General features: G+C 36.0%; 1 protein-coding gene across 1 annotated transcript; it reads left to right on the top strand.

Annotated features, from left to right (window-relative positions):
* Window positions 1-828: 828 nt before the first annotated feature.
* LOC127432163 (autophagy-related protein 9A-like) lies at window positions 829-25,411 on the top strand. The gene is made up of 15 exons (XM_051683017.1): window positions 829-895; window positions 1,303-1,453; window positions 1,707-1,752; window positions 2,792-2,854; window positions 2,975-3,127; window positions 5,510-5,651; window positions 7,166-7,914; window positions 8,219-8,372; window positions 14,772-14,951; window positions 15,283-15,528; window positions 17,778-18,016; window positions 19,905-20,007; window positions 20,141-20,219; window positions 20,344-20,517; window positions 23,110-25,411. The coding sequence occupies exons 2-14, from the start codon at window positions 1,345-1,347 to the stop codon at window positions 20,496-20,498; spliced, it is 2,418 nt and encodes an 805-aa protein (XP_051538977.1). The 5' UTR covers window positions 829-895; window positions 1,303-1,344; the 3' UTR covers window positions 20,499-20,517; window positions 23,110-25,411.

Raw genomic sequence — 25,411 nt, 5'->3', positions numbered from 1 at the left:
GTTATAGGGGTGAAATTATATAAAACCCTATTTGTCTAAAAGATAATACAAGCCTTTGGCTTAGTTATAAGATAGTGGGACAGCTCAGTTTTACAAACTAGTTGGGGTGTTGCTTTTAAAAATTTACATTTATGATTATTATTAAAGATTTTAACAAAAGCAACAAATTATTTAAAACAAAAGTAAAAAAAAAAAAATACAGATTATATTAAACATAGAACGATTCAAGCTAGTCAGTATTAAAAAGTGGTGTCTTGTTAACATATACATTATTTCTAATAAATACACAAAAAATTAATAAATACAAATTTCAGAAGAATTCAGGAGAATTACGGGATTGAAATGTTAAGATTTTATTTATTTATTTATTTCAATTTTGAGATTCGACTTAGCAGGAGAAGCTTGGAGAAATGCTGATAACAAAATAAAATAAGTTCCATTTAATAATACATAGATTTGATCCGGTAAAATAAAACATAGAACATACTAGAAAGTTTTAAGTTGAATATACTAGTCCTGTTATTTCTGTAATAATAATAATAATAATTAAAAAAAAATTCATTCTATATGCATTTTTTTTAAATGTATATGAGAGAGAGAGAGAGACAGAGAGAGAGAGAGAGAGAGAGAGAGAGAGAGAGAGAGAGAGAGAGAGATAAAGAAAGAAAAAAAACAACAACATATAATTTCTGTCTCCAAGCCATTTTTTAATTTTTTATTTATAAAAATGATTTTAAACAATACCTTAGTGAAAATCATAAAAGCATTCACAGAAACAGTCGAAAGTCCTCCCGGAAGTGACGCTCCTTGAAAACAAAGTGACGTCAGGCGATGTTTGTTGTCATTTCTGTTTTTGTTGTGAAGAGCAAAGGCGAGGATCATCGTTACTCGGATGGTAAGAGTCTTTTAGCGATCTTTGTATCCGTACAGCTTTCGTTTAATAGAAATGTTTTCAATGTAAAAACGAAACTAATAGACGATACAAACAATTAATGAGCAGTTTTGTCTGGATGGGGTTGATGTTTGACGGTCATCGGTTCACTGCAATCTGTGAAACACGCTCCTGTTATGAGGCACTCAATAACTGTTATTTGATTTAATAATCGTTTATTCTATTATTAATTATGCTTAGATTTGCATGGCATTATGATGTGTGGTGGTAAAATGTCACTATGTAATATTGCAATAGAACTGTCTCCAAGCTGGCCATGTGATCGTACATTTATTCCTATACTTTATATGATCTGTTTATAGTATGCATGTAATTCCACTGAAATGCTTTTTGTTGTAACTGTTGTCCAGGACCTGTGGTGAACATTATAGGGAGGTAGAATGTAAAACACGATGGCTGATTTTGAAATGTATCAGGAGTATCAGCGTATAGAAGAATATGATGAAGACTCCCCCCCAGGAGAGGAAGACTTAATCATTCATGTGCCAGAGGGCAGAGGAGGTCATTATTATTCAATTTTACTTCACACAACAATATGCAAATTAATAGTAGGTGTCTTATGTAACAGCTAAGCCCATTTGTTGTCACAATTTGAATTTCATTATTGGCATTTTACCCCCCTATGTTATGTATACAAATGGGTAATACTTTAAATTGGCCTATATGGTAACATACTGAAATATAATGTCAGACAAGACTGTGTACACTTCTTTCTTTATCAGTTGACTGACAAAAATTTCTCTTTTCATTGCAGACCCATGGCATCATATAAAGAACCTCGACAATTTCTTCACAAGAATATCCTTTTTAAATCAGTGCATTAGGCATGGATCAACAAGACAAGACATTGTTTAACTCTTCATTTATGTGGTTGATAATCAAAGGCTCATTCTAAAACAGTGGTTCTCAACTAGTTTTGCTTTAGGGACCATTTTTACATTAGACATGAAGTGGCGACCCAACACTGTATGAAAAAAGTTTATTGCATTAAAGTAATCAAAAATGTCAAACATTGAGTTGATAAGCCTATTTATTTTGCAGTCCTACATATGCACGGTTATATGGTTAATTGAATTGTATTATTTGCATTTAGCCAGAGTTTATTAAAAGGAATGGGAGAAATTATAATGCCCTTTGTGGTGGATGTAGAAAAGGAAGTCCTGCCTTACAGCTAAAAGAGCTATTCACCTTGTAGACACAGACGTTGCCTCTCAGTCAACTCAAGAATGTGCATGTTTATTAGCTGGACCAGCCTGAAAAATAGCCTTTTTTAAGCTAAAGCTAAAGAAGCACAATTTATGATACCATTGTTGTCAGATTTGACTGCTGATTTAAAATATGTAATCTTGACCATCTGATTTGGAGACTTCATTTTTTCTCCATTCCAGTAGATAGGAACTGTAATTTTATGCCACTTGTATCCATAAAAAAAAGTAGCTGCCTGGGAGCGTTCTAAAGTGGACTGACTTGCTTTGAAAGGGGCTTTGATTTAGCAATGATTTTTCCATGCTATCTGTGATCCAATCAAAAAAAGACCTGCGGCCCACCAGTTGAGAACCACTGTTAAAATACATTCTTTTCATCCAAAAATAGGCAGCCACGCAATAGCTTTAAAGTACAGTACCAGTACTGTTCCACCAGGCTACAATTTTCTCAGAATTGGTTTATGACTGTTCACAAACAGCCTTTTTCATAAGAACACACTGTGTATTGATAATAAGGGATTAATATGATGTTACACTCTGCCTCTGTGCACCAATGGCAAAACAATGCTGTACTTTTTTAAAGCCATTTAAACTATTATTGAAATGTTAATGTCCTTAATCAATGTTTCCACATCTATCATTTCCATCAGAAGAATGGATTTGCCTGCATGGTTTTGTCAGAGTTTTTTGAACTTGTGTAAGTCATATGTATTTTTGCCTGAAGTGTGAATTATTTTTCCGATTGATAGACAGTGCAGGTTTGGAAACATATCACATGATACATTGAGCTAATCTCTTTTTGCGTTCCTGTATTCAGGCAGTTCCTGTTTGTGGTCACGTTTACAACTTTCCTTTTCAATTGTGTGGAATATGATGTTCTCTTTGCCAACCGAGCGGTCAACCACACGGGCCAGAGCCATAAGGTCACCATTCCTGATGCTATTTTACCCAGCGAGCAGTGCATTGAGAGGTCAGTGTGTTCGCTTTATAAAGGCACATAAAACTGGGAACACCTGGTTGTTCTTGAAATGTACTTTTGCTTGTAGAATAGCTTTGGTTACATTTAAAATGTTTAATTTAACAAACAAATGTGTCATCCTTGACCAATATTTTTTTAAATACCGAAAACCTCTTTCAACTCAGTGAATAATATCTTCTTTTCAACATGGTTCCCATGGTCATGGAAATCCTGAAACTATCAGAATTAGTCTTAGTCTTAAGAAAATGCAATTTATACTATCTTAGGAAGTCATGGAGATTTTTACAGTGAATATGAAGTTAAGTTATTGTCCAAAATGTCCCATAGTATTTGACATTTCTTATTTAATAGCAGCGGCTTCCTTCGTGGTGTTCTACCATGGACACCATGTCAGTTTAATGTTTTCCATGTAGTAGACTCATGAACCGAGATGTTAACCAGGTCCAATGATTCCTTCAAGTCTTCAGCTGTCACTCTAGGGTTCTTTTTTACCTCATTGAGCATTCTGTGGTGTGCCCTTTGAGTCATCTTGGCTGGACAGCCACTTCTAGGGAGAGTAGCTACAGTACTAAATTGTCTTCATTCATAGACAGTTTGTCTAACTGTGGACAGATGAATATCTAAACTCTTTGAGGTAACATTGTAACCCTTTCCAGCTTTATGCAAAGCAACAATTCTTGATCGTAGGTCTTTTGAGAACTGTTGTTTTTGCAAGGCATGGTCCACGTCAGCATATGCTTCTTGTGAATGTTTGAGTGCTTTTTCAATCTCGTTTCATTAATTGGATGTCAGGTTTGCCAACTCTTGACTCTAATTAGCTTTTGTTGTAGTTTTTGTTGTCATTAGCCTAGGGGTTCACATACTTTTTCCAACTGACACTGTGAAATGTTGAATGATGTATGCAATATTTACAAGAACAATACAATAATTTGTGTGTTATTAGTTAAAACAGATTCTGTTCATTCATTAATATAACTTTGATGAAGATCAAACCAGATTTTAAGACAAATTTACACCTAAATGCAGGTAATTCCAAAGGGGTTCACATCATTTTTATTGCCACTGTAAATAATGACTAACTGGCTGTATTATATGTAACATTTGCAACACATGTTATATTCAGCTTTCAAATGTTGTTAGATTTGTTTTTGATTTCTGCCTGTTTTGTCAAGCTCAATTTCTGTAGTTGCCTGAAAGCAAAATTACCCTGAAGCACTAGGTGTTTATGTATGTGATGTATTGCAACACACTGGGATTAAATTCAGTGTCACAATGAAGTTCACGTGAAGTGAAGTTAGCTGGAAATGAACTCGAGTTGACTCCTCGAGCTGGTTAATTTCCTACTTCTCCGATTGTAGCTCAGAATAAGCAGGCTGTAAACAAGCACCTGTTGGCACATCAGATGTTCTGCTCCCAGACTCTGATTTCTATGGCCAGGAAGATGAGACTGAAACAGTGTATTACATAGAGCTCAAGATTTTTAAATAGATTTAGAGTGTTTGCTTTCTAAGTCCATTTGACATCAGATATCTAATTTTTAGTTGCTGCACATTTTCCTCAACACCTCTTGAACTATGTGTATTTTCAAGCTTTACCCTGCTGATATTAAACATTGTATACCAGCCTAAGCTGGTTTAAGCTGGTCTAGCTGGTCTCCCAAAGTGCCCAAAAACCAATATGTTCTCTCTAAAACCATTAAACCAGACTAGCTAGAGCAGGCATGGAAACCATTTATAGTGAGATACTCAGAAGAAATAAATATCTTGTAGTAGTGTGTTCCTGCTGTTGATTTGCGCAACAGCACAAACATATTAATATCACAGCTGACTCACTGCAAGAATGAGCTACATCCAAGAACAGCCTGTGCTTTCATCAAGTAATTAAGACTTGGGAATGTTTTAAACATTCTAACTCCTAACTCCTTCTAAAGCCACCTTATTGAACTTCATATCATTTTTATTATATGTTATAATTTAAGCCCTACATTATGTTAAATTTATCAGATGAAAGTAGTCTTTATTTTAGGGAGTAGACTAGTGGTTAAAAGATCTGAGCAGGCAGTCAGTAGGCTCCAGGTTCATCCACTCAAAATGCGATCCATGAGCATTGTTTCCTTGATCAAGAAACTAACCCCAGGTTACTCCAAGGGGTTTTCAAGTCATTTTGGCCAACAACAACAACAACAACAACAAAAAAATTGACTAATTGCATATGTAGCTGTTTGTCAAGTTTAGGTTGTTGTTTCACAGGATGTTTTTGCAAGTGCAATCATTGTGTTATGGGTGATTTCTTTGTTATTATGTCATAAATGTACCATTAGCAATGCTATAATCACCTTCAATCATAATAATGAAATCTTTCTCAACCATTCAGGATTGAAGGCAACAGCTGTATCATCTTTCTCTTGATAATGGCAGCCATTTTTTGGGTCTATCGGCTCGTGAAGGTGATCTGCAATGTCCTCAGCTACTGGGAGATCCGGCAGTTTTATATTAAAGCACTCAAAATACGGATGGTAAGAGATGTATGCATCATAGACATGTTACACTGAAAATCTGGAATTCAAATTTAAACTTGAAAATAAACAAAAATACATTTTGGGATTTTTATATAATTTAAACAAAGAAACGTTATGATGTTAAATGAATAAGAAACATCAAAGATTCTGATGTTTACATCACTAATCAAATAATTAATTTTACACTCAAATTTTTTTACTGATAGCAGAATTTGCAATGGAAAAAAAAGTATGTAATTATATAAATCCAAAATAGAAGCATTTTCTCTAGTGGTCTCAGAGTTTTGGACCCCAGTTGTAGCTTTTTTTGCGGTTTAGTTATCTAGTTTTGTTAAATGTTGTTTTTATCCATGTTTATTAAAGCATAATTATTTTGATAAATAAGAAAACAATAAGCCACATTCATTTGTCACACCTAAAAAAAATTATGAGCAACATTAACAGACAATTAAACACTTAAAGGGATAGTTCACCCAAAAATGTAAAATCCCTCATCATTTACTCACCCTCATGCTATCCCAGATGTGTATGACTTTCTTTCTTCTGCTGAACACTGAATATTTCAGCTCTGTAGGTCCTTACAATGCAAGTGAATGGGTACCACAATTTTGAAGGTCCAAAAAGCTAATAAAGGCAGCATAAAAGTAATCCATACGATTTCAGAGGGTAAATCTATATCTTCAGAAGCGATATGATAGGTTTGGGTGAGAAACAGATCAAGATTTAAGTCCTTTTTTACTATAAATTCTCCTCCCTGCCCAGTAGGTGGCGATATGCATGAAGAATGCAAATCACCAAAAACAAAAGAAGAAGAATGTGAAAGTGGAGATTGAAGTCAAAAAGTACTTCAGTATTGATCTGTTTCTCACCCATGCTTAACATATCACTTTAGTTGACATGGATTTAACCACTGGAGTCCACACTGGGCGCGTCTGTTGATGTGGCGCAACGGCTTGAGGCTGTCTACAACGTGCGTGTCCGTTGACGCGACGCAGTGGCTTGAGTCTGTCTACACTGGATGCATCGACATGAACATTCTTATTTATATTGTTGGAAGTAGAAGCGCCAGCACATGCAGGGCAAAATAGAATGGGACACCTGGTTACTGTCGGCGCGACGCACAGCGCCGCAACGTATGCTTCCGGTGTAGACTGCATCATCGATAAAAGTGGGTTCAATTGCTTCTGACATGATGCGCCACTCACATCCGGCGTAGACAGGGTGTTATGGGTTATGTTTATGCTGCCTTTATGTACATTTGGAGCTTCAAAGTTTTGGTACCCATTCAATTGAAATTCTTCTAAAAATTTTAGTTTGTTTTTCTGCAGAAGAAAGTAAGTCATACACATCTGGAATGGCATGAGGGTGAGTAAATGATGAAAGGATTTTCATTTTTGGGTGAACCATCCCTTTAAATACACACTACAATTTACAGACATTACATGCTTACTTAAATATTTATAGCACTATTTATCTAAAGCACTCTATGTATTGTTTTTTTTTAATACCAGGACGATTTGTGCAACTTCTCGTGGCAAGAAGTTCAAGTCCGTTTGATTCACTTGCAGCGTGAGCAGCCTATGTGCGTCCAGAAGAGGGAACTCTCTGAACTGGACATCTACCACCGCATCCTACGCTTTAAAAACTACACCGTGGCCATGATCAATAAATCACTGCTGCCCATCAGACTGCGTGTGCCCTTCTTTGGCGACATGATTTTCCTCACCCAGGGCCTAAAGTACAACTTTGAACTTCTTCTTTTTTGGGGCCCCCTCTCGCTTTTTCAGAACAAATGGAGTCTGCATCCCAAGTACAAACGGGCTGCGAACCGCCAAGAGCTTGCGAAACAGCTCAGTCGTGTAATACTGCTAACTGGCATGGTCAATCTTCTACTTTGCCCATTCGTGGTGGTGTGGCAGGTGTTGTATGCGTTTTTTAGCTATGCCGAAGTCATCAAACGGGAGCCGGGCAGCTTGGGGGCACGGCGTTGGTCGCTGTACGGCCGTCTATACCTGCGACACTTTAACGAGCTGGATCACGAGTTGCACGGCAGGCTGGGTCGTGGGTACAAGCCGGCCGCTACATACATGAACGCCTTTGTTTCTCCCCTGTTGTCGGTGCTGGCAAAGAATGTGGCTTTCTTTTCCGGCTCAGTGCTGGCTGTGCTGATTGCGTTGACAGTGTACGATGAGGACGTATTGACGGTGCAGCACATCCTGACGGCCATTACAGTGCTGGGCGTGGTCATCACGGTCACCAGGTATGTACCTGCTCACAAGTCTGAATGTGTATAATTTTCTACATATAATATGCTAAAAGCAGTATTCCAATTTAGTAGGGTGTCTGAATCCTCTATATTCATAATAAAAGAGAAGGCAAGAAATACCCGGATGACCTACTCTTCCCAGATGGCCCCAGATCACATAATAAATGCTGTTTGATGTTTTTAGCTGACCTAATTTCCTCCAAACCTTTTAATATGACACAATGTACACTAAGTACCGTGCTCTCAGCACCTGTTAGACTGACCTGGACTCTATTGATGTTGTCTCATTCTCTCACAGGTCATTTATTCCAGATGAACATATGGTGTGGTGTCCTGAACAGCTGCTACAATGTGTCCTGGCCCATATTCACTACATGCCAGATCACTGGAAGGGAAACGCCAACAAGGCCGAGACCCGTGATGAAATGGCACAGCTTTTCCAGTACAAAGCGGTGAGTATTTCACTACAATGACAGAGCAATGCATTACTGTAAAAAGATCGCCTGGAGCTACCTTCTGAAGTCTGAATCTTGTACTAAGTAGATTTTTACATTTTCTGAAGAGAATGTGAGTGGTGCTTGCTCATGCAAAACTTGTTGCCACGATTCTAGGATGTTCTTGGTGGTTACTAGGTGGTGGCTTACTGCCCAAGTCCCTAGATAAGGCTCAGGTTCCTCCTTAAATGTAAGTCTATGGGGTTTTTGGTCATTTCACAATAAGGTTCCATTTGTTAACATGAACAAATAATGAACAATACTTTTATAGCATTTAGTAATCTTGATTCATGTTAAAGCTGAAGTATGTAGCCTAACTTTTTCTGTGTTGAAATACTTTCTCCTGTTCCAGCTTAGTAAGCAGAGACAACTATTGTATTAATAAACCATTCATAGGTTAATTTTCTCGAAAACTGTAAACACTGTGTTTCCATTGTTCTATGAAAATTGCTCTGTTCGTTTTGAGCGACCCACTTTGACACGCCCCAACAATGTTACTCAAATGGGTTGAGTACAATCTTATTGTTTGACCAGTGCAGATGGGGGGCATATTCCAAAAGCTGTTTTGAAAACAAAGTCTATTTTTGACTTTGATGGTGCTTATGGTGCAGAAATTACTTCAGCTTTAATATCAACATATAGTAATACATACAAAAGTCTATATGTTAACATTAGCTAATGCACTATGAACTAGCATGAACTAACAATGAACAATTGTATTTTTATTAACTAGCATTTAAAAAGATTAAGTAATGCTGTAAAAAAGATCAGAGGTGGGTAGAGTAGCCAAAAACTGTCCTCAAGTAAAAGTACTAAGTCTTTTAAAAATGAATTACACAAGTAGAAGTAAAAGTACTAATGTTAATAATTACTTGAGTAAGAGTAAAAAAGTATCGAATTAAAAGATTTAGGGCTGCAACTAACGATTATTTTGATAATCGATTAATCTTTGATTATTTCTTCGATTCATCGATTAATCGGATAAAAAATCTATTTATTTCCTGTATTTTATTAAAATATTAGTTTTTTAAAAACAGAAGTGATAAAGGGCATAAGGATTTGGTTCAATTTACATTACTGAATTCATGATTCTATACTCTCACAAAACTTTGAACAAAGCCTGAATCATGAAAAGTTACGTTTGAATGTATTATTATTATTACTTTCAGTTCATATGCAAAACAGTTCCTTTCATTACTTGTAAAACTTTGTAGAACAAAAAGTACTGTTCACTAAAGAGTAAAACGATTCATCAGGAATGGACTGGGACTAAAAATCAGCCCAGCAGAGGGCAATGTTGTCACCAGAATAGAAATATTAATAATTCTGCCCAGCTGAAAATTACATAATTATGTTAGATTGATATGCTTGTACAGCACTGATTACATACATTTGAAGTATTTAAAAATTAATATTGTAGGTTTTAAAATAGTATTGTCACTGATTAAATTTTTCTAAACTATTCTTTTCAAAAATATGTTTATCCAATAAAATAATGTTTGCCATAGTATAAATTTACTATTAAAATCAGACATTACATATGGCATTATCAGGACGATCAAATATCAGGACCTTTATTATTATTATACATTATACTCAGCATTAAATACAGTTTAATATAGTACAATCATCTGTAAACACAGTGCAGATTCACTCTTGCGCTGAAAAGTCTCATTATTACATGCGCTTTCATGATGAGAATCAATCTAAAACACTTGGACCTCTGAGACATCACTGTGACATCAGTGAAAGCTGCACAATTGATTACATTGAAACTGAGAGCACGGTATGTTGTTGCACAAGTTTAATCAAAGTGATTGCACTCCGTTTCTCCATTGTGATTGATTTGATTGACGTGGATGCGCATGCTCGCTTGCTCAGTGAAGTTTAACGGAGACTCACATGTGGTAAAAACAAACAGTTTTGTGAAATACGTGGAAGTACACGCTTGATTTTGCATTCATAACATGTATACATAATAAAGCAGAAAATAGCAGTAAAAAGTAAGTCATGTGCTGGAGAGAAATAACTCTTAAGCACATCAAACTGCACAATCACTCTTTCAATGCACCTGATGCAGCAACCGATCCACATTAAACTGTATTATGATCTTCTTTGAAGTGTTTATAAAGTGCTCTTGTGCGCTGGACAACTTGGGTCATGTTTTGTCCTGCTTCAGCTTGTCTCCGTTGTTTTTAAAATGAGTTTCATCATGCAACACATTTTCTACCGGGCTGTAAAGTGACGTCACGGATGGAGCTTCTCCGTACTCGTGGCATACATCCAAGTTATCGATAATGAAATTTTATAGATTCGTTGTCGATGGTTTCCATTATCGATAATTATCAGTTTTATCGAGTAGTTGTTGCAGCCCTAAAAAGATTACTGAAGTAGCGAGTAACTAGTTACATTGCAAATTACATTGCAAAGATCTGATTATTAATTTTAACACCTTGCATGCATGGATCATGTGCCTAGGTCATCTTTTATACCCACTATTACAGTGATAGTTTAAAAATGAAAATGATGATATCATTTACTCACCCTCATATTCTAAACCAGTATGACTTGGACACAATGAACACAATTAAGGAGATGTCAGACAGAATTTTAGCCTCAGTCACCATTCACTTCCATTTGTTTGTCATTTTTGTGAATGGTGACAGAGGATGTCAGTCCCTAACATTCTTCCTAACACCTTGTTTTTGGTTACAGAGAAGAGAAAAACACAAAGGTTTGGAAAAATGAAAGTGAGTCTAAATGATGACAGAATATTCATTTACGGGTGCACTATCACTTTAAATAACAAGGCAATGTGAAACAGGATATGTTAAACAGGTGAAGCAATCGTATCATAGTATATAAGGAGCCTCCAAAAACAGCCCAGTCCTTCGAGAGCAAGGATCATTCGAGACTTGTCAATTTGCCAACAGTTGCTTCAGCAAATAATCCAGCACTTTGAGAACAATGTTCCCCAAAGACAAATTGGAAGGATTTTGGGCATTTCACCCTCTAAAGTGTACAATATAGTTAAACAATTCAGGGAATATGGTCAAATCTCAGTGCGTAAAGGGTAAGACGAAAACAACTTCTGAATGCACGTGATCTCTGATCCCTCAAACGTCACTGTCTTAAAAAACGTCATTCATCTGTAATAGATATTATGAACATGGGCTTGGGATTACTTAAGTAAACATTTATTAGTCAACACCACCCCCCCGCTGCATCTACAGATGCAAGTTAAGACTTTACTATGTAAAGGAGAAGCCATACATCAACACTGTCCAGAAGCACTGCCGACTTCTCTGGGCTCGGTCTCATCTGAGATGGAAAGTAGAACCGTGGAACTGTGTTTTTTGGTCCGATGAGTCCACATTTCAAAACGTTTTTGAAAAACACAGCCGTCGTGTTATCCGGGCCAAAGAGGAAAAGGACCATCCAAGCTGTTATCAGCGTCAGGTCCAAAAGCCAGTGTCTGTATGGGCCAGGAATGTGTCAGTGCCCATGGCATGGGTAACTCACACATCTGTGAGAACACCATGAATGCAGACAGATATGTACAAATTTTGGAGCATCATATACTGCCATCCAGCACCATCTTTTCCAGGGACGTCCCTGCATTTTACAGCAGAACAACTTGAAACCATATACTGCCCGGATTACAAGTGCATGGCTGTGTGAGCAGAGAGTGTGGGTGCTAGATTAGCCTACCTGCAGTCCTGACCATCTCCAATTAAGAATGTGTGGCACATTATGAGGCACATTATGAGGCACACCATATGGCAATGAAGACCCTGTGCAACTGTGCAGCTAAAGACCTTTATAATGGAGGAATAGGGGAAAATTCCACTTTTTAAACTTAACAAACTTGTCCTCAGTGCCTAAATGCTTAAGTGTTATTAGAAGAAATGTTGATGTTTCACAGTGGTAAACACTCAGCTGTCCCAACTTTTTTGGAGTGTGTTGCAATCATCTGATTTGAAATTGCTGTTCATTTTCAAACAAACAATTATATTCACAAGGTAAAACATCATGTAATGTGTAGTTGTAGAGCTTTCAATATAGCAAAGGGTGAATATCATTTACAAATCACTCATTTTTGTTTTTATTAGCATTTTTCATATTTTCCCAACTTTTCGGAATTGGGGTTGTAAAAAAAAAAGTGCTTGTTTTGAGTGCTTACTGTTGTTGCTGCAATGATGAACTTGAGTCATGTGACAGAGCGCCGCTGTACAGTTCTGGTGCTGTAAAAGTCCCATTCAAATATCTCTCAATAAATTCTGTATTTATTAACACTTATTGAATTAAAATCAGTAATGTAACGACAATAACATCCCCCACTGTAACGAAGAGTACATTTTTTTTCATTCGAATTTCACTTGAGTAAGAGTAAAAAGTACCCACCATTAAATCTACTCTTAAAAGTACATTTTCTCCAAAAAGTTACTCACGTAAATGTAACGGAGTAAATGTAACACGTTACTACCAATCTCTGAAAAAGATATCATTCATTATTAGTTCTGGATACCTAATGCATTAACTAATGTTAACACATGTAACCTTATTGTAAAGTGTTACCAGATTTTTCTTCTACCGTTTTCTCATCTGCCAGTTGAAAATTGCAAGTCTGATTGGTTAGAAAAGTAATAGCACACATTTTCTCAACAAGTTGCACGTTTTGAGGTATCATTCATGTCCATAGTACAAACAGTGCAGGACAAGTTACTCGACAAACCCTAAGTGTGAGCAATAATAATGGTGATTCAAAGGGACACAAAATACACAGTTTGACAATTTACAATGAGCTGGGTGGTTGTTTTTCACACTAAGTCTAACAATAGCATTTAAGTACAGAAAGTGTTAAAATAGTGTTATTTGAAGTATGAAATAACGCCTTGCTGATCTGCACCTGTTCTCAGCTAATTGTCTTGTTTTAGTGCATATGTTCTTTAAAGATGCAGTATGTAAGATTCAGAAACCCTTTTTATTAATGACACCTGTGGCCGTTAAGTGAACTGCAGCCAGCTACCTGTTGTTCGTGCACACACTCCATAGGGACGCGAGCGAGCATCAGCCAAAACAATGACGTAACGTACAAAGAGACTGAACGTGATTCACCGGCATCATGCTGACAGATGAGGTAGCAGGTGTCTTAAAAGTTGACGTTGTTTTTAACCTGACGTGCCATTCAAAAAAACGTGGCGCTCCTGCGTGAGATGCTGAAAAAACAGCAAGATGTGTCCTTTTATTGCATGTTTACAAGAAAAACAATTGAAAATCCACATTCAGTGTGAATGGCCCCTAACAGGTTTCATTTTTGTGTGAAGGTATCTCTTAAAGGAATATTCCAGATTCAATACAAGTTAAGCTCACTCAACAGCATTTGTGGCATAATGTTGATTACCATAAAAAATTATTTTGACTAGTCCCTCCTTTTCTTTAAAAAACCCCCCAAAAATCGAGGTTACAGGGAGGGACTTACAATGGATGTGAATGAGGACAATTTTTGGAGGGTTTAAAGGCAGAAAAGAAAGCTTATAATTTTATAAAAGCACTTACATTAATTCTTATGTTAAAACTTGTGTATATTTTGAGCTGTAAAGTTGTTTAAATCCTCATTTTTACAGTCATTGTAGGCTTTTAGGGTTTTTAGACACATCATCATGGCAATGAAGTTGTACAATTGGCTATAACTTTACACAGAAAAAGTTAGTAAGTGATTTTAAATCATATTAACACATATTGTTCACATTTTGTGACTAAACTTAAATAGTGAATATTTTAACATTTATGTATTAGCCTCCATTCTAAGTGCCTCACTGTAACCCAGATTTTTTATTTTATTATTATTTATAAATTTTTGAAGAACAAGAACGGTAAGTCTAAATGATTTTTTGTGGTTATCAATATTATGCCACAAATGCTGTATTGAACCTGGAATAATAGTATTAAGGAAACTGGCTTCCAAAGCACCATAATGCCACGTCTGATGTTAGAAATAGAAAGGGTAGAAAAATGGTAAGTTGAAAACATGTTGACAGTTACATATATAAATGAACTGGCTTATTTCAACCGCTCCATCAGACAACATTTTTATTCTTTCTACCAAGCGCTGAACTGTAGACGCTGAACTGCTGAACTACTTCTGCCTTAAAAAGTAGACCAGATGGCGGCATCTGAGTAAACAGAGTGTTATGCAAACTTTGGTGAACATGCATTTATGCCTTCCTACCTCTGGAAACTGCCTAATAAAGCATCCTAGGACTTATTTTTTGAACCTGTTCACCAGGTGATCCTTTCACACCCGTACACATGTTTTCAAGGAGTTTCTAATGTTTTTGCGCACCTGTTTTCTAGGTCTTTATTTTGGAGGAGCTCCTCAGCCCCATAATTACCCCATTCATCCTCATCTTCCCCCTGCGGAGCAAGTCTCTAGAAATCATCGACTTCTTCCGTAACTTCACAGTAGACGTGGCAGGAGTGGGCGACATATGTTCGTTTGCTCAGATGGACATCAGACGCCATGGCAACCCACAGGTATACACTTCAGTGTGAATAATAGGAGATGTTAGGCAGAATGTTAGCCTCAGTTACCATTCACTTTCATTGTAGGGGAAAAATGATTCTATAGAAGTGAATGGTGACTGAGGCTAACATTCTGCCTTACATCTTCTTTTGTGTTCCAGGGAAGAAATAAACTCATATGGGTTTTTGGAGTAATATGAGAGTGAGTAATTGATGACATCATTTTCATTTTGGGTGAACTATTCCTTTAAATGCAGCCTACTGGGGTAGTTCAGGAGACCTTCATAGCGTAAATAGTCAAGCCAATCCAAAAGACTCAAAGTTTGCTTTTCTTCTCTCTCAGTGGATGTCTGAGGGTCAGACGGAAGCTTCGGTGTACCAGCAGGCTGAGAACGGCAAGACAGAACTGTCTCTCATGCATTTCACCATTAAAAACCCTCACTGGCAGCCACCGCAGGAGAGCTCAGTGTTCATCAGTCACCTGAAGGAGAAGGTTCAACAGGATGCTCAGACAGGACCATCTCCTCAGCTGCTGATGTCTGAAGCTCCTCTTTGTACCTCATTGCTGTCTAATGAGTCTGCCACTGGTGTAAGTCACAGTTGATCATTTAAGCCATTGTTTTGAGGGAAAATGTTATTCATTTCCGTAATGTGACAAATATCAGATTGAAAGGTGGGACTTCATTAGGATATCCATTAGGACTTGATTGGATCATGGATGTTTGGCTATGATATTATTGACTGATGCCACTTATGGGTGAATGTCATGAAAACATGTCCAGGTCACATTTCATTGCAAAATTAAAAATGTAATTATATTTAGCTTAGATAAAATAAAGCCTGTTTTTAGGACCTTTAAAATTGTTTGCATTGTGACATTATTTTCATGACAATTAAGCACATTTAACCACATATTCTCCTTACCATTATGCCAAAATATGATTACTGTTGTAATTCCTATTATTCTCAATGACTAATGAAATAGTCATTAGTTTCTCATTACTTTAATAGTATTTTTGTAATGCATTACAGTGAATATTTAGTGTAAAACAATGCTTTTAAAGATTGAAACAGCAGAAATGAATAGCAGTACAACAAATACTGCCATGGTTTGAACTTTTTAATGTATATAATATCTATATTTATTTATTTATATATTTTTCAGAGTAATGAGAATTTACAGTAATGCAAAAAATCTTTATTTTCAAATGGGCTTTATTTTCTTTAAGGCCATTTCTTATTTCCCATTTTGTCTTCGGCTGAAATATAAACTGGGCATTTTCGTGATAGGTTTCATGAGATTTAGCAAAATAGTATTTTTTTCTCCACCAGTGTAGCTTTGGTTACCTCAGCAGAATAGAGAAGTCATTTCAGAGCTGGAGAGATTTATGAGAGATTTATTACATTTTAATGAAAGATTTATTTTTATTTATTTTTTTTAAAGTAAGATCAGGGACATTTATTAAGAAATCTTAATTCAGTTTTCAATTTTTACATTATCTTAAAGGAATATTCCATGTTCAATACAAGTTAAGATCAATCGACAGCATTTGTGGCATAATGTTGATTACCACAAAAATGTATTTTTACACATCCGTACTTTTCTTTAAAAAAACAAAAAACAAGGTTACAGTGAGGCAGTTACAAAGGAAATGAATGGGGCCGATTTTTATAGGGTTTAAAGCCAGAAATGCGAAGCTTATCGATTTATAAAAGCACTTTTATAAAATTCTTCTGTTAAAACTCATGCATTATTTGAGCTGTAAAGTTGTTTAAATGGCCATTTTTACAGGCGTTTAGGGTTTGTAGACATTACATCATTAACAAAATTGGCTATAACTTTAAACAGAAAAGGTTAGTAAGCGATTTGATCACACTAAAATCATGTTAACATGCATATTGTTTACGTTTTGTGGCTATACTTTTGAAACAGTGAGTATATTTAACGTTTACGGATTGGCCCCATTCACTTCCATTGTAAGTGCCTCACTGGAACCCAGATTTGTGCTTTTTTTTTTTTATAGAAAAGGAGGAACTAGTCAAAATACTTTTCTGTGGTAATCAATATTATGCCACAAATGCTGTCAATTGAACTTAACTTGTATTGAACAAAGTCTGTTCCTTTAATACAGGTTTTTAATACAGCTTATAACACTATAATCTTAATGCACATAATACAACATTTTACACATACACACATACTTGTGTTGCTTTACTGGTTTGCTCATTTATTTCATGTGTCCATGGAGTGTAATTCTAACAGTTTTAATGAATACATGCTTTATATTTTATTCTATAGTTGCAGTAGTTCAGTGGTTTAACCTATACAGTTGAAATCTTGAGTTTATTTATTAAGTGCGACATTTGTAGAAACACTTCATTGCAAAGGGAAAATGAAAAATCCCTTCCTGTGGTATTCAAGGTATTAAAGAAAGAACTGCCAGAATACAGGAAATATTGACATTCCATTTAATGCCACTGCATTGTTTCGATGCCTGCTGCCAGATTGCTTTTCACAGCTCATAATCCTGAACACAGTTCTCAAGCGCTCTAACTTCCACAGTCTGCTTTTTGTTACATTGGCAACAAATTTTTCACCTCCCTAATTCAGGCACATTCAGTGAGGTCCAAATATTTGAGACTACATTGAGAGTCTGGGATTTAAATCTTAAATTTAATCCTGAAAATATACAGTTTTAGGAAAAATCATTTAAACTTTTCACTCAGTTTGTTGTGCTGATATTGTAATTTGTATATATATATATATATAAAACATTAAATTAGAAAAATGGCTTTTGACCTCTACTGTATGTTTTTGTATTTTTTATTCCCTTTTAGCCTGATAACCTGTTAGCCAGCGTGTTGGCTCACCCCATACTGACTGCGTCCGGACTGCCCGGATGGAATCGTCGTTTTACACCGCAGAACAGCACAGCCTCTGCAGCGGCCAGCGTCCTGGCGTCCCTCTCTTCCTCCCAGCAGCCCCACACCGGGCGTTCTCGTTCACACACTCTCCTTCCCTCCCGACAGCATTATGATGTTCCCATGTACTGCAGTGAGCACACTGTGGGAGACAGGTAAATATTAAAACAGGCACTCCAAAACTGGCAAAACTCGCAATGCCGACACATTTGTAACAAGTAGCCAGTGTAAATGAAATCGTCCACACAGATAATGGTTACCTTGTGAATCATTTACAAATGATTGGATTCAGTCAGTATTCTGTCAAGCGTTTTGTTTTCCAAAGAAAAAAGAAATATCAGAATCTCACCTCTGGCTTGTCTAACAGAAATAAGCTCTGTTCCAACACCTAGTGAGCTGCCTTATTGTCTATCGCCTACAAGGTAGCTGCCTTATAAAGCAGAATCCTGACTGAAATGGCTAATAAGCTAATGACGTGATGCTCCTAATAAGCACATTTTTGATAAAATAGTGTATTTTTAATTAGAATTTTTCTTCATTATTTTTAATTAGGACTGTCATTTTTGTCATTGTCATTCATTTTTTATCATATTAATTACATGAGATGCCAATATATTAAAGGGACAGTTTAGCCCAAAATAAAAAAACCTCTCATCATTTACTCACCCTCATGCCATCCCAGATGTGTATGACTTTCTTTTTTTTGCTGAACACAAACAAAGATTTTTAGAGGAATATCTCCACTCTTTTGGTCCATACAATGCAAGTTAATGGTGGCCTGAACTTTAAAGTCACATAAAGGCACATAAAGGCAGCATAAAAGGAATCCACATGACTCCAGTGGTTAAATCTATATCTTCAGAAGAGATATTCTATCAGGAAGACTTGCAGACTTAAGTGAAATTCAAGATGACATTTATTTGATGAATATAAAACAGATAAAACAATGTAATGTCTCTCTTTGGTGTAAGCCCCGTCTGGCGGTCTGAAGAAGTTGTACTCCGAACCGTCATATCCTGCCGGAGATAGGAGGCAGGGGTGAGGAGCCTACCCCCGTGCAGGACAGGACTCGAATGGTGGTGGTGGGGTGGTGGAGGTTGCCGTGTTAACACACTGAAACAGCAATTTGATAGTTTGTGAGCAGACTTATAAAGCAATGGCTTACATGTGATTAGCTAGGAGTTACCTAGCTAATGGTGCGAAGAAGTACAGTTGCTAGTCTTCCCGCTAGAACTACGCTGCACTTACATTGATAGTTGTGGGTGAGAAACAGATCAATATTTAAGTCCTTTTTACTATAAATTCTCCTCCCTACCCATTAGGTGGCGATACGCCCGAATAATGCAAATCGCCAAAAACAAAAGGAGATAAATGTTAAAGTGGAGATTTATAGTATAAAGGACTTAAATATCTAGTTGTTTCTCAGCCACACCTAGAATATGGCTTCAAAAGATATAGACTTAACCACTGGAGTCATATGTATTACTTTCATGTTGCCTTTATGTGCTTGTTGGACCTTCAACGTTCTAGCCACAATTCACTTGCATTTTATGGACCAATAAAGCTGAGATATTCTTCTAAAAAACTTTGTTTGTGTTCTGCAGAAGAAAGAAAGTCATACACATAGGATGGCATGAGGGTGAGGAAATGATGAGAAAATTTTCATTTTTGGGTGAACTCTCCCTTTAATTTAATTATTTGCAACTGTGACACACAAAAATATGAAGGTGGTACTTCTAGCTTGAATTACTCTTATGGTAGGAAAATAACTTTTTGCCTATGAGGCATTAAAATACTGTCTAGACACTGTAGGCAGCTAACTTGTTTTTGGATTAGAGCTATAGTCTTCAAATGTGTTCTACATACTAGGTTACTCAGTAGACATTAAAAAAAGTTGCAAATGCAATATTGTTTTTCTGATCAAATGCATTGGTAGCTTTATTGTTTTTATGGAAATCTGCCATACAATTATGTATGCAATGATATTTTTGATTAAGATTCAGATCTTTATAAAATTGACAATTAATTTTACCCTTTTTTTAGCATGTCTGCAAGTGACTCCAAGATGCTCAGCCAGTCTAAATCAGCCCTAGCATCAGAGTTTGCATCCGCTGAGATGAGCCTGCATGCTATATACATGCATGAGGTGAGTATTCATTACCACTGGGAGACAATGGTCCCTTTGAACTGAAATATTAAATACAAGCACATCAAACAAACAAAAGGCTACACAATCCTGCATAGTTTCCCATAGGCTTTAACTGTGGTCATTTCCTCAGGTGCATCAGCAGAAGACCCAGCATACATCTGGACTGCTTCAGGCCCCTGTATCAATGAGGGATTTAAGTACTAACAGTGGTGAGCATTAGATTGCATGTGTAGATCAAATGATGTGCCATTTAGGATGTGCTGCAGTGTTTCAGATATCTTTAAGTCAAACCTTAGGATTCAAACCTGCTCTTCATCTCTCTTTTTGTTGAAGGTCCTCAGATACAGTCTTCGCAGACAGTCAGCCTGGTGCTGCCCACTTCTGGCCATTTGGGTGGCTGGGCTGAAGAAGAGGAAGAGGAGGAGGGTGATGAAGAGGAGATAAACACTAGCCCTGTGCCAGATCAGACCAGCAGAGGGAGCAGCTGAAGTGCCTTCAACCAGTATGGTGAGTTTTATGACACATCACTTACTCCAAACATCTGGATTTGGTTCACTTCAAATATAATTCAGGAACACAAGTAATTACTTGAACAACAGGGATGTGTTTGGCAAGCCCTTTTAACATTTAATCATGTGCAGGAAATAAATTATACATATCTACAATGACATTTTCACTAGTTAAAATGCTCATTCTTGATATCAGCAATAAAATAACTACTTTTGTGAAAATGCAAATTATTCTTTCCTGTAAATACATTTTCACTAGTAAAAACGATAGTTCCTAAAGGAATAGTTAACCCTGTATGAATTTTTTTCTTCTGCAGAACACAAATAAACATTTTAGGAAGAATATTCAACTCTGTTGGTCTATACAATACAAGTGAATGGGTGCCAAAATGTTGACGCTCCCAAAAGCACTTAAAGGCAGTATAAAATTAGTCCATATGACATATGGTTAAATCCATGTCTTCAAAAGTGATGTGATAGGTGTGGGTGAGAAACAGATCAATATTTAAGACCATTTTTGCTAGAAATTCTTCTCCCTGCCCAGTAGGGGGCATATGCATGAAGAATGTGAATCACCAAAAACACAAGAAGAAGAAGAATGTGAAAGTTAAAGTGGAAACTGAGCAGGGAGGAGAATTTATAGTAAAAATGGACTTAAATATTGATCTTTTTCTCACCCACACCTATCATATCTCTTCTGAAGACATTGATTAAACCACTGGAGTTGTATGGATTACATTTATGCTGATTTATGTTATTTATGGAGCTTAACATTTTTGGCAACCATTCATTTGCATTGTATGGACCAAAAGAGCTGAGAAAATCTTCTAAAAATCTTAATTTGTGTTCTGCAGAAGAAAGGAAGTCATGTCAATGAGAGAAGTCAAATGATGAGAGAATTTACATTTTTGGGTGAAAATGACATAATCCCGAAAATACTAGTAAAAACAATGACTGATATCTATCATTAATTTCGAACTAGTTAAAGTTCCAGTTTCTCATATCAACTATGTACTTCTTACTAGTAAATATAATAATTTTTATATCAGTAATTACATTGTTACTAACTACAAATATCCAGTCATGATATCAAAAATTTAATTACAATTTTGATATCTATAAATGTATTCCAGATATTAATAAATTGAAGATATCTTAAAAGGCTTTCCTACTAGATACAGTAACATTATAGAAATCTGAAATTAACATTTTTACTAGTGTAAGCCTTGATTGGCATTTTAACTAGTGAAAATTTAATTCTAGATATCTCTATATATATATATATATACACACACACACAGACACACATATATATATATATATATATATATATATATATATATATATATATATATATATATATATATATATATATATATATATATATATACAGGTGCTGGTCATATAATTAGAATATCATCAAAAAGTTGATTTATTTCACTAATTCCATTCAAAAAGTGAAACTTGTATATTATATTCATTCATTACACACAGACTGATATATTTCAAAAGTTTATTTCTTTTAATTTTGATGATTATAATTGACAACTAAGGAAAATCCCAAATTCAGTATCTCAGAAAATTAGATACCGATATATACCGATCAGCCACAACATTAAAACCACCTGCCTAATATTGTGTAGGTCCCCCTCGTGCCACCAAAACAGCACCAACCCGTATCTCAGAATAGCATTCTGAGATGCTATTCTTCTCACCACAGTTGTTCAGAGCAGCTTATCTGAGTTACCGTAGACTTTGTCAGTTCGAACCAGTCTGGCCATTCTCTATTGACCTCTTTCATCAACAAGGCATTTCCATCCACAGAACTGCCCCTCACTGGATGTTTTTTGCTTTTGGCACCATTCAGAGTAAATTCTAGAGACTGTTGTGTGTGAGAATCCCAGGAGATCAGCAGTTACAGAAATATTCAAACCGGCCCATCTGGCACCAACAATCATCCATGCGATTGTCTAATCAGCCAATCATGTGGCAGCATTGCAGTGCATAAAATCATGCAGATATGGGTCAGGAGCTTCAGTTAATGTTCACATCAACCATCAGAATGGGGAAAAAATGTGATCTCAGTGGTTTGGACCGTGGCATGATTGTTGGTGCCAGAGTTTTTATTTTTGCTGTCAGTATTTATTTTTGTGAAGTTTCTGAAAGCAATGTGTTGAATTTTTTGTGGTGTGTGTGGCAAAATTGAAATCTGTTTTCTTAATCATTTTTACAGCATTAACTTAGTTTAGAGAAATGTCTAATTAGTTGAGAAATAAATAGGCAAATGATTCATCAAAATTAATTTAATTAATAAAAATGAATTTTTAGTTATCTATGTTTGTCTCTAAATGTGGTAAGTTTAATAATATATGTGTGGCGAGCAGGGCGGGGCCGAGCAGCATCCAGGCAGAGCGAGGCCCCGCCCTGCTCGCTACAATATATGAATATATATCAATATATCAATATATGAAGAGCTGCAAATCTACAAAGTATTTATTATTAGTGTATCATGGCAAAATAACTGCATTTTCTGTGTTGTCATTTTACTCTTAATGCCTAATACATAAATCTGTCTTTATCTTGTTTGCAGTCTTTGCATTCGTGTTTGGGAGGAGTGGCATGGCCTTACTTTGGTTTGAATCCTTTTGATAAAGCATGTTGGTCATCACACTAAACATGCAGTTCACAGAGCGCGTCTGAGCAGTTCAGTTCTCTGGACACACTGTCTTCCAGTCCAGAACTGTGGCGTGACAGACTGCAAAAGTGTCTGCCACCTCCTCTCCCTCTTTACATGTCAAATAGATATAAATTCAAGACTGTTGTGTGTGTTGGAGTGTATGTTAGTTCCAGACCAGGCTGTAGATTTTTGTTTGTGTATGGCACAAGATGACATCACTGATGCTGAAAGCACTGAGCTGTCGGCAAGTGTCGAGTCGGGACGTGTACATGGCACTTGTTTTACACAGTATTTTATTCCCATTTCATTTTCTCTCATGCAGCGTTTGTTTCATATGGCTAAGAGTAAGTTCAATTTTGCGCTTCTGTGATTCAATAGACAGGAGTGTTTTATGGGCAGTATTTATTTTGAAGCTCTGCCTTGGTTTGGGGCGATAAAGACATATCCAATCATTGTAATATTGTTAGTTTCAGTTTTGCTTTAGAGCTCCAGCGAACACAGACAAATATCAGTAAATGAATAAATGACCTCATAAGAAAAATACAATTCTTAAAATGACCACTTTCTCCTTAAGAGATATAATATATAAAATTCATGCAAATTTTTGCCTAAGTGCAAATTTGATTTATGGAGCAAAAGTAATTTGCATTTGCAAAGGTTTTGACAAATCTTAACCTATAATTAAAAAAAAAAATTCACATTTAAAAAGATAGTATATCTGATTCCAAGAGAACACACTAAAGTTCTACAAAGTAGGTGCGTTATGAAAGTATTTAAACTATACCAGCAAATATGTAAACTCTGTGTTACATTTGCTTAAAAATAGTTGAAAACATCCATCTTTTTGCTTGGAAACAGTTAAACCGTACCATCTTTAGACCGATTTTAAGACTGATCTATCAATCAAATCACTGCATGAATGGATCTTTGTTTTAAAATGATGTTGATGCTATAAAGAAAGATTATTTAACCTTACAGCTAAAACATGTTTGAGTAATGTGGAATTTTTTTTTTTATAAATAAAACAAGTGTTTTAAAAATCTCTGCCTAAACAAACCCTGACAAAAAGTTGCGTTGCAAAATTCAGACACATCAAAATATTATTTTTAGATGATTTGTGTTTCCAACTTATTCAGCTACTGACACCTATGAATTGCACAATATTAAACCACTTAACCAGTTAAAATAGTGACTATTCAAGGTTAAAATTTCTTGCTTTCATGGCTGCCTAAAAAAACATCTCTGAATGAAGGTATTAATTGTATCGTGTTGGGTTTTTAAGGTTGGTCCTGGATGTTTTGTACTGTGTTCCCAGCGATTAACAGTCTCTTTATAGTAATTCCCACGAGTTAACTATAACATGTCTAACAGATGATCTTTCAGTCTGTATCCCAGAAGTGATCAGTTATGCAGTAAACATCTCATGTCCAAGTCCAGACCCAAAACTGTAGGGGAAAATATTTGTGTGGTGCTTGCTGTAATACAAAGAGTTAAATCTGTTTTTCAACTAGAATCTGGTGTTGCCTAGAACAAAATAATGTTTGTAGAGTTCATTAATCATTTCTTTCTAAAAGTGTATACAGGTTAGCCTGTCTAATATATCATGATCAAGAGAGCCCAAGGGCTTTTTGTAAGTTTACACAAGGTATATGATTTACTGGCTTTGCCGAGTCCTCCATATGCCTATGTTCAATGTGTTCATGCAGAACTTCCTGTGGCCAGAGCTTGTTCAGAAATCACCTACTTGAAATAATGCACAGTCAACGGACATCTTAGAGCAAACAGCTTGAGGTGTCATCTGTGTCAAGCATATGTTTTATTAAGATATAAATAAGATAATGAGGGTAACAGCACCAATTTCATACCCACTGAAATACCTCCGAATGTACCTTAAAACAGTATATGCACAGTATTTATTTGTGTGGCTATGATGTTGTTTTACAGGAGGGTAGGGAATGAACAAGATCACAAATTGCAATGTTATGACCTTAAAGGGGTTTTCCACACAATGTAAACAAAGATAAAGATTGAAGTGCTTAAGTGAAACATGTTGTTTTACAGCTGTTATCTTAATATTCTTGTAAACAGTCTGGGGTTGGACTGTGCTGGGTGCTAATATATATATATATATATATATATATATATATATATATATATATATATATATATATATATATATATATGGGTTATTTTTTTTTTGGATTTGGATTTTTTT

Source organism: Myxocyprinus asiaticus, chromosome 41 (assembly GCF_019703515.2).
Source record: "Myxocyprinus asiaticus isolate MX2 ecotype Aquarium Trade chromosome 41, UBuf_Myxa_2, whole genome shotgun sequence".
Lineage (NCBI taxonomy): Eukaryota > Metazoa > Chordata > Actinopteri > Cypriniformes > Catostomidae > Myxocyprinus > Myxocyprinus asiaticus.
The sequence above is the reverse complement of the archived record's forward strand: the minus strand, read 5'-3'. Positions and strand labels throughout refer to the sequence as shown.

What these genes read in the sequence shown, in the direction of transcription:
- LOC127432163 (XM_051683017.1), top strand. Translation starts at nt 1,345, where the DNA reads ATGGCTGATTTTGAAATGTATCAGGAGTATCAGCGTATAGAAGAATAT. An exon ending in ATGCTATATACATGCATGAG is followed by an intron (nt 20,008 to 20,140) that starts GTGAGTATTCAT and finishes TCATTTCCTCAG; the next exon opens with GTGCATCAGCAGAAGACCCA. An exon ending in GGATTTAAGTACTAACAGTG is followed by an intron (nt 20,220 to 20,343) that starts GTGAGCATTAGA and finishes TTTTTGTTGAAG; the next exon opens with GTCCTCAGATACAGTCTTCG.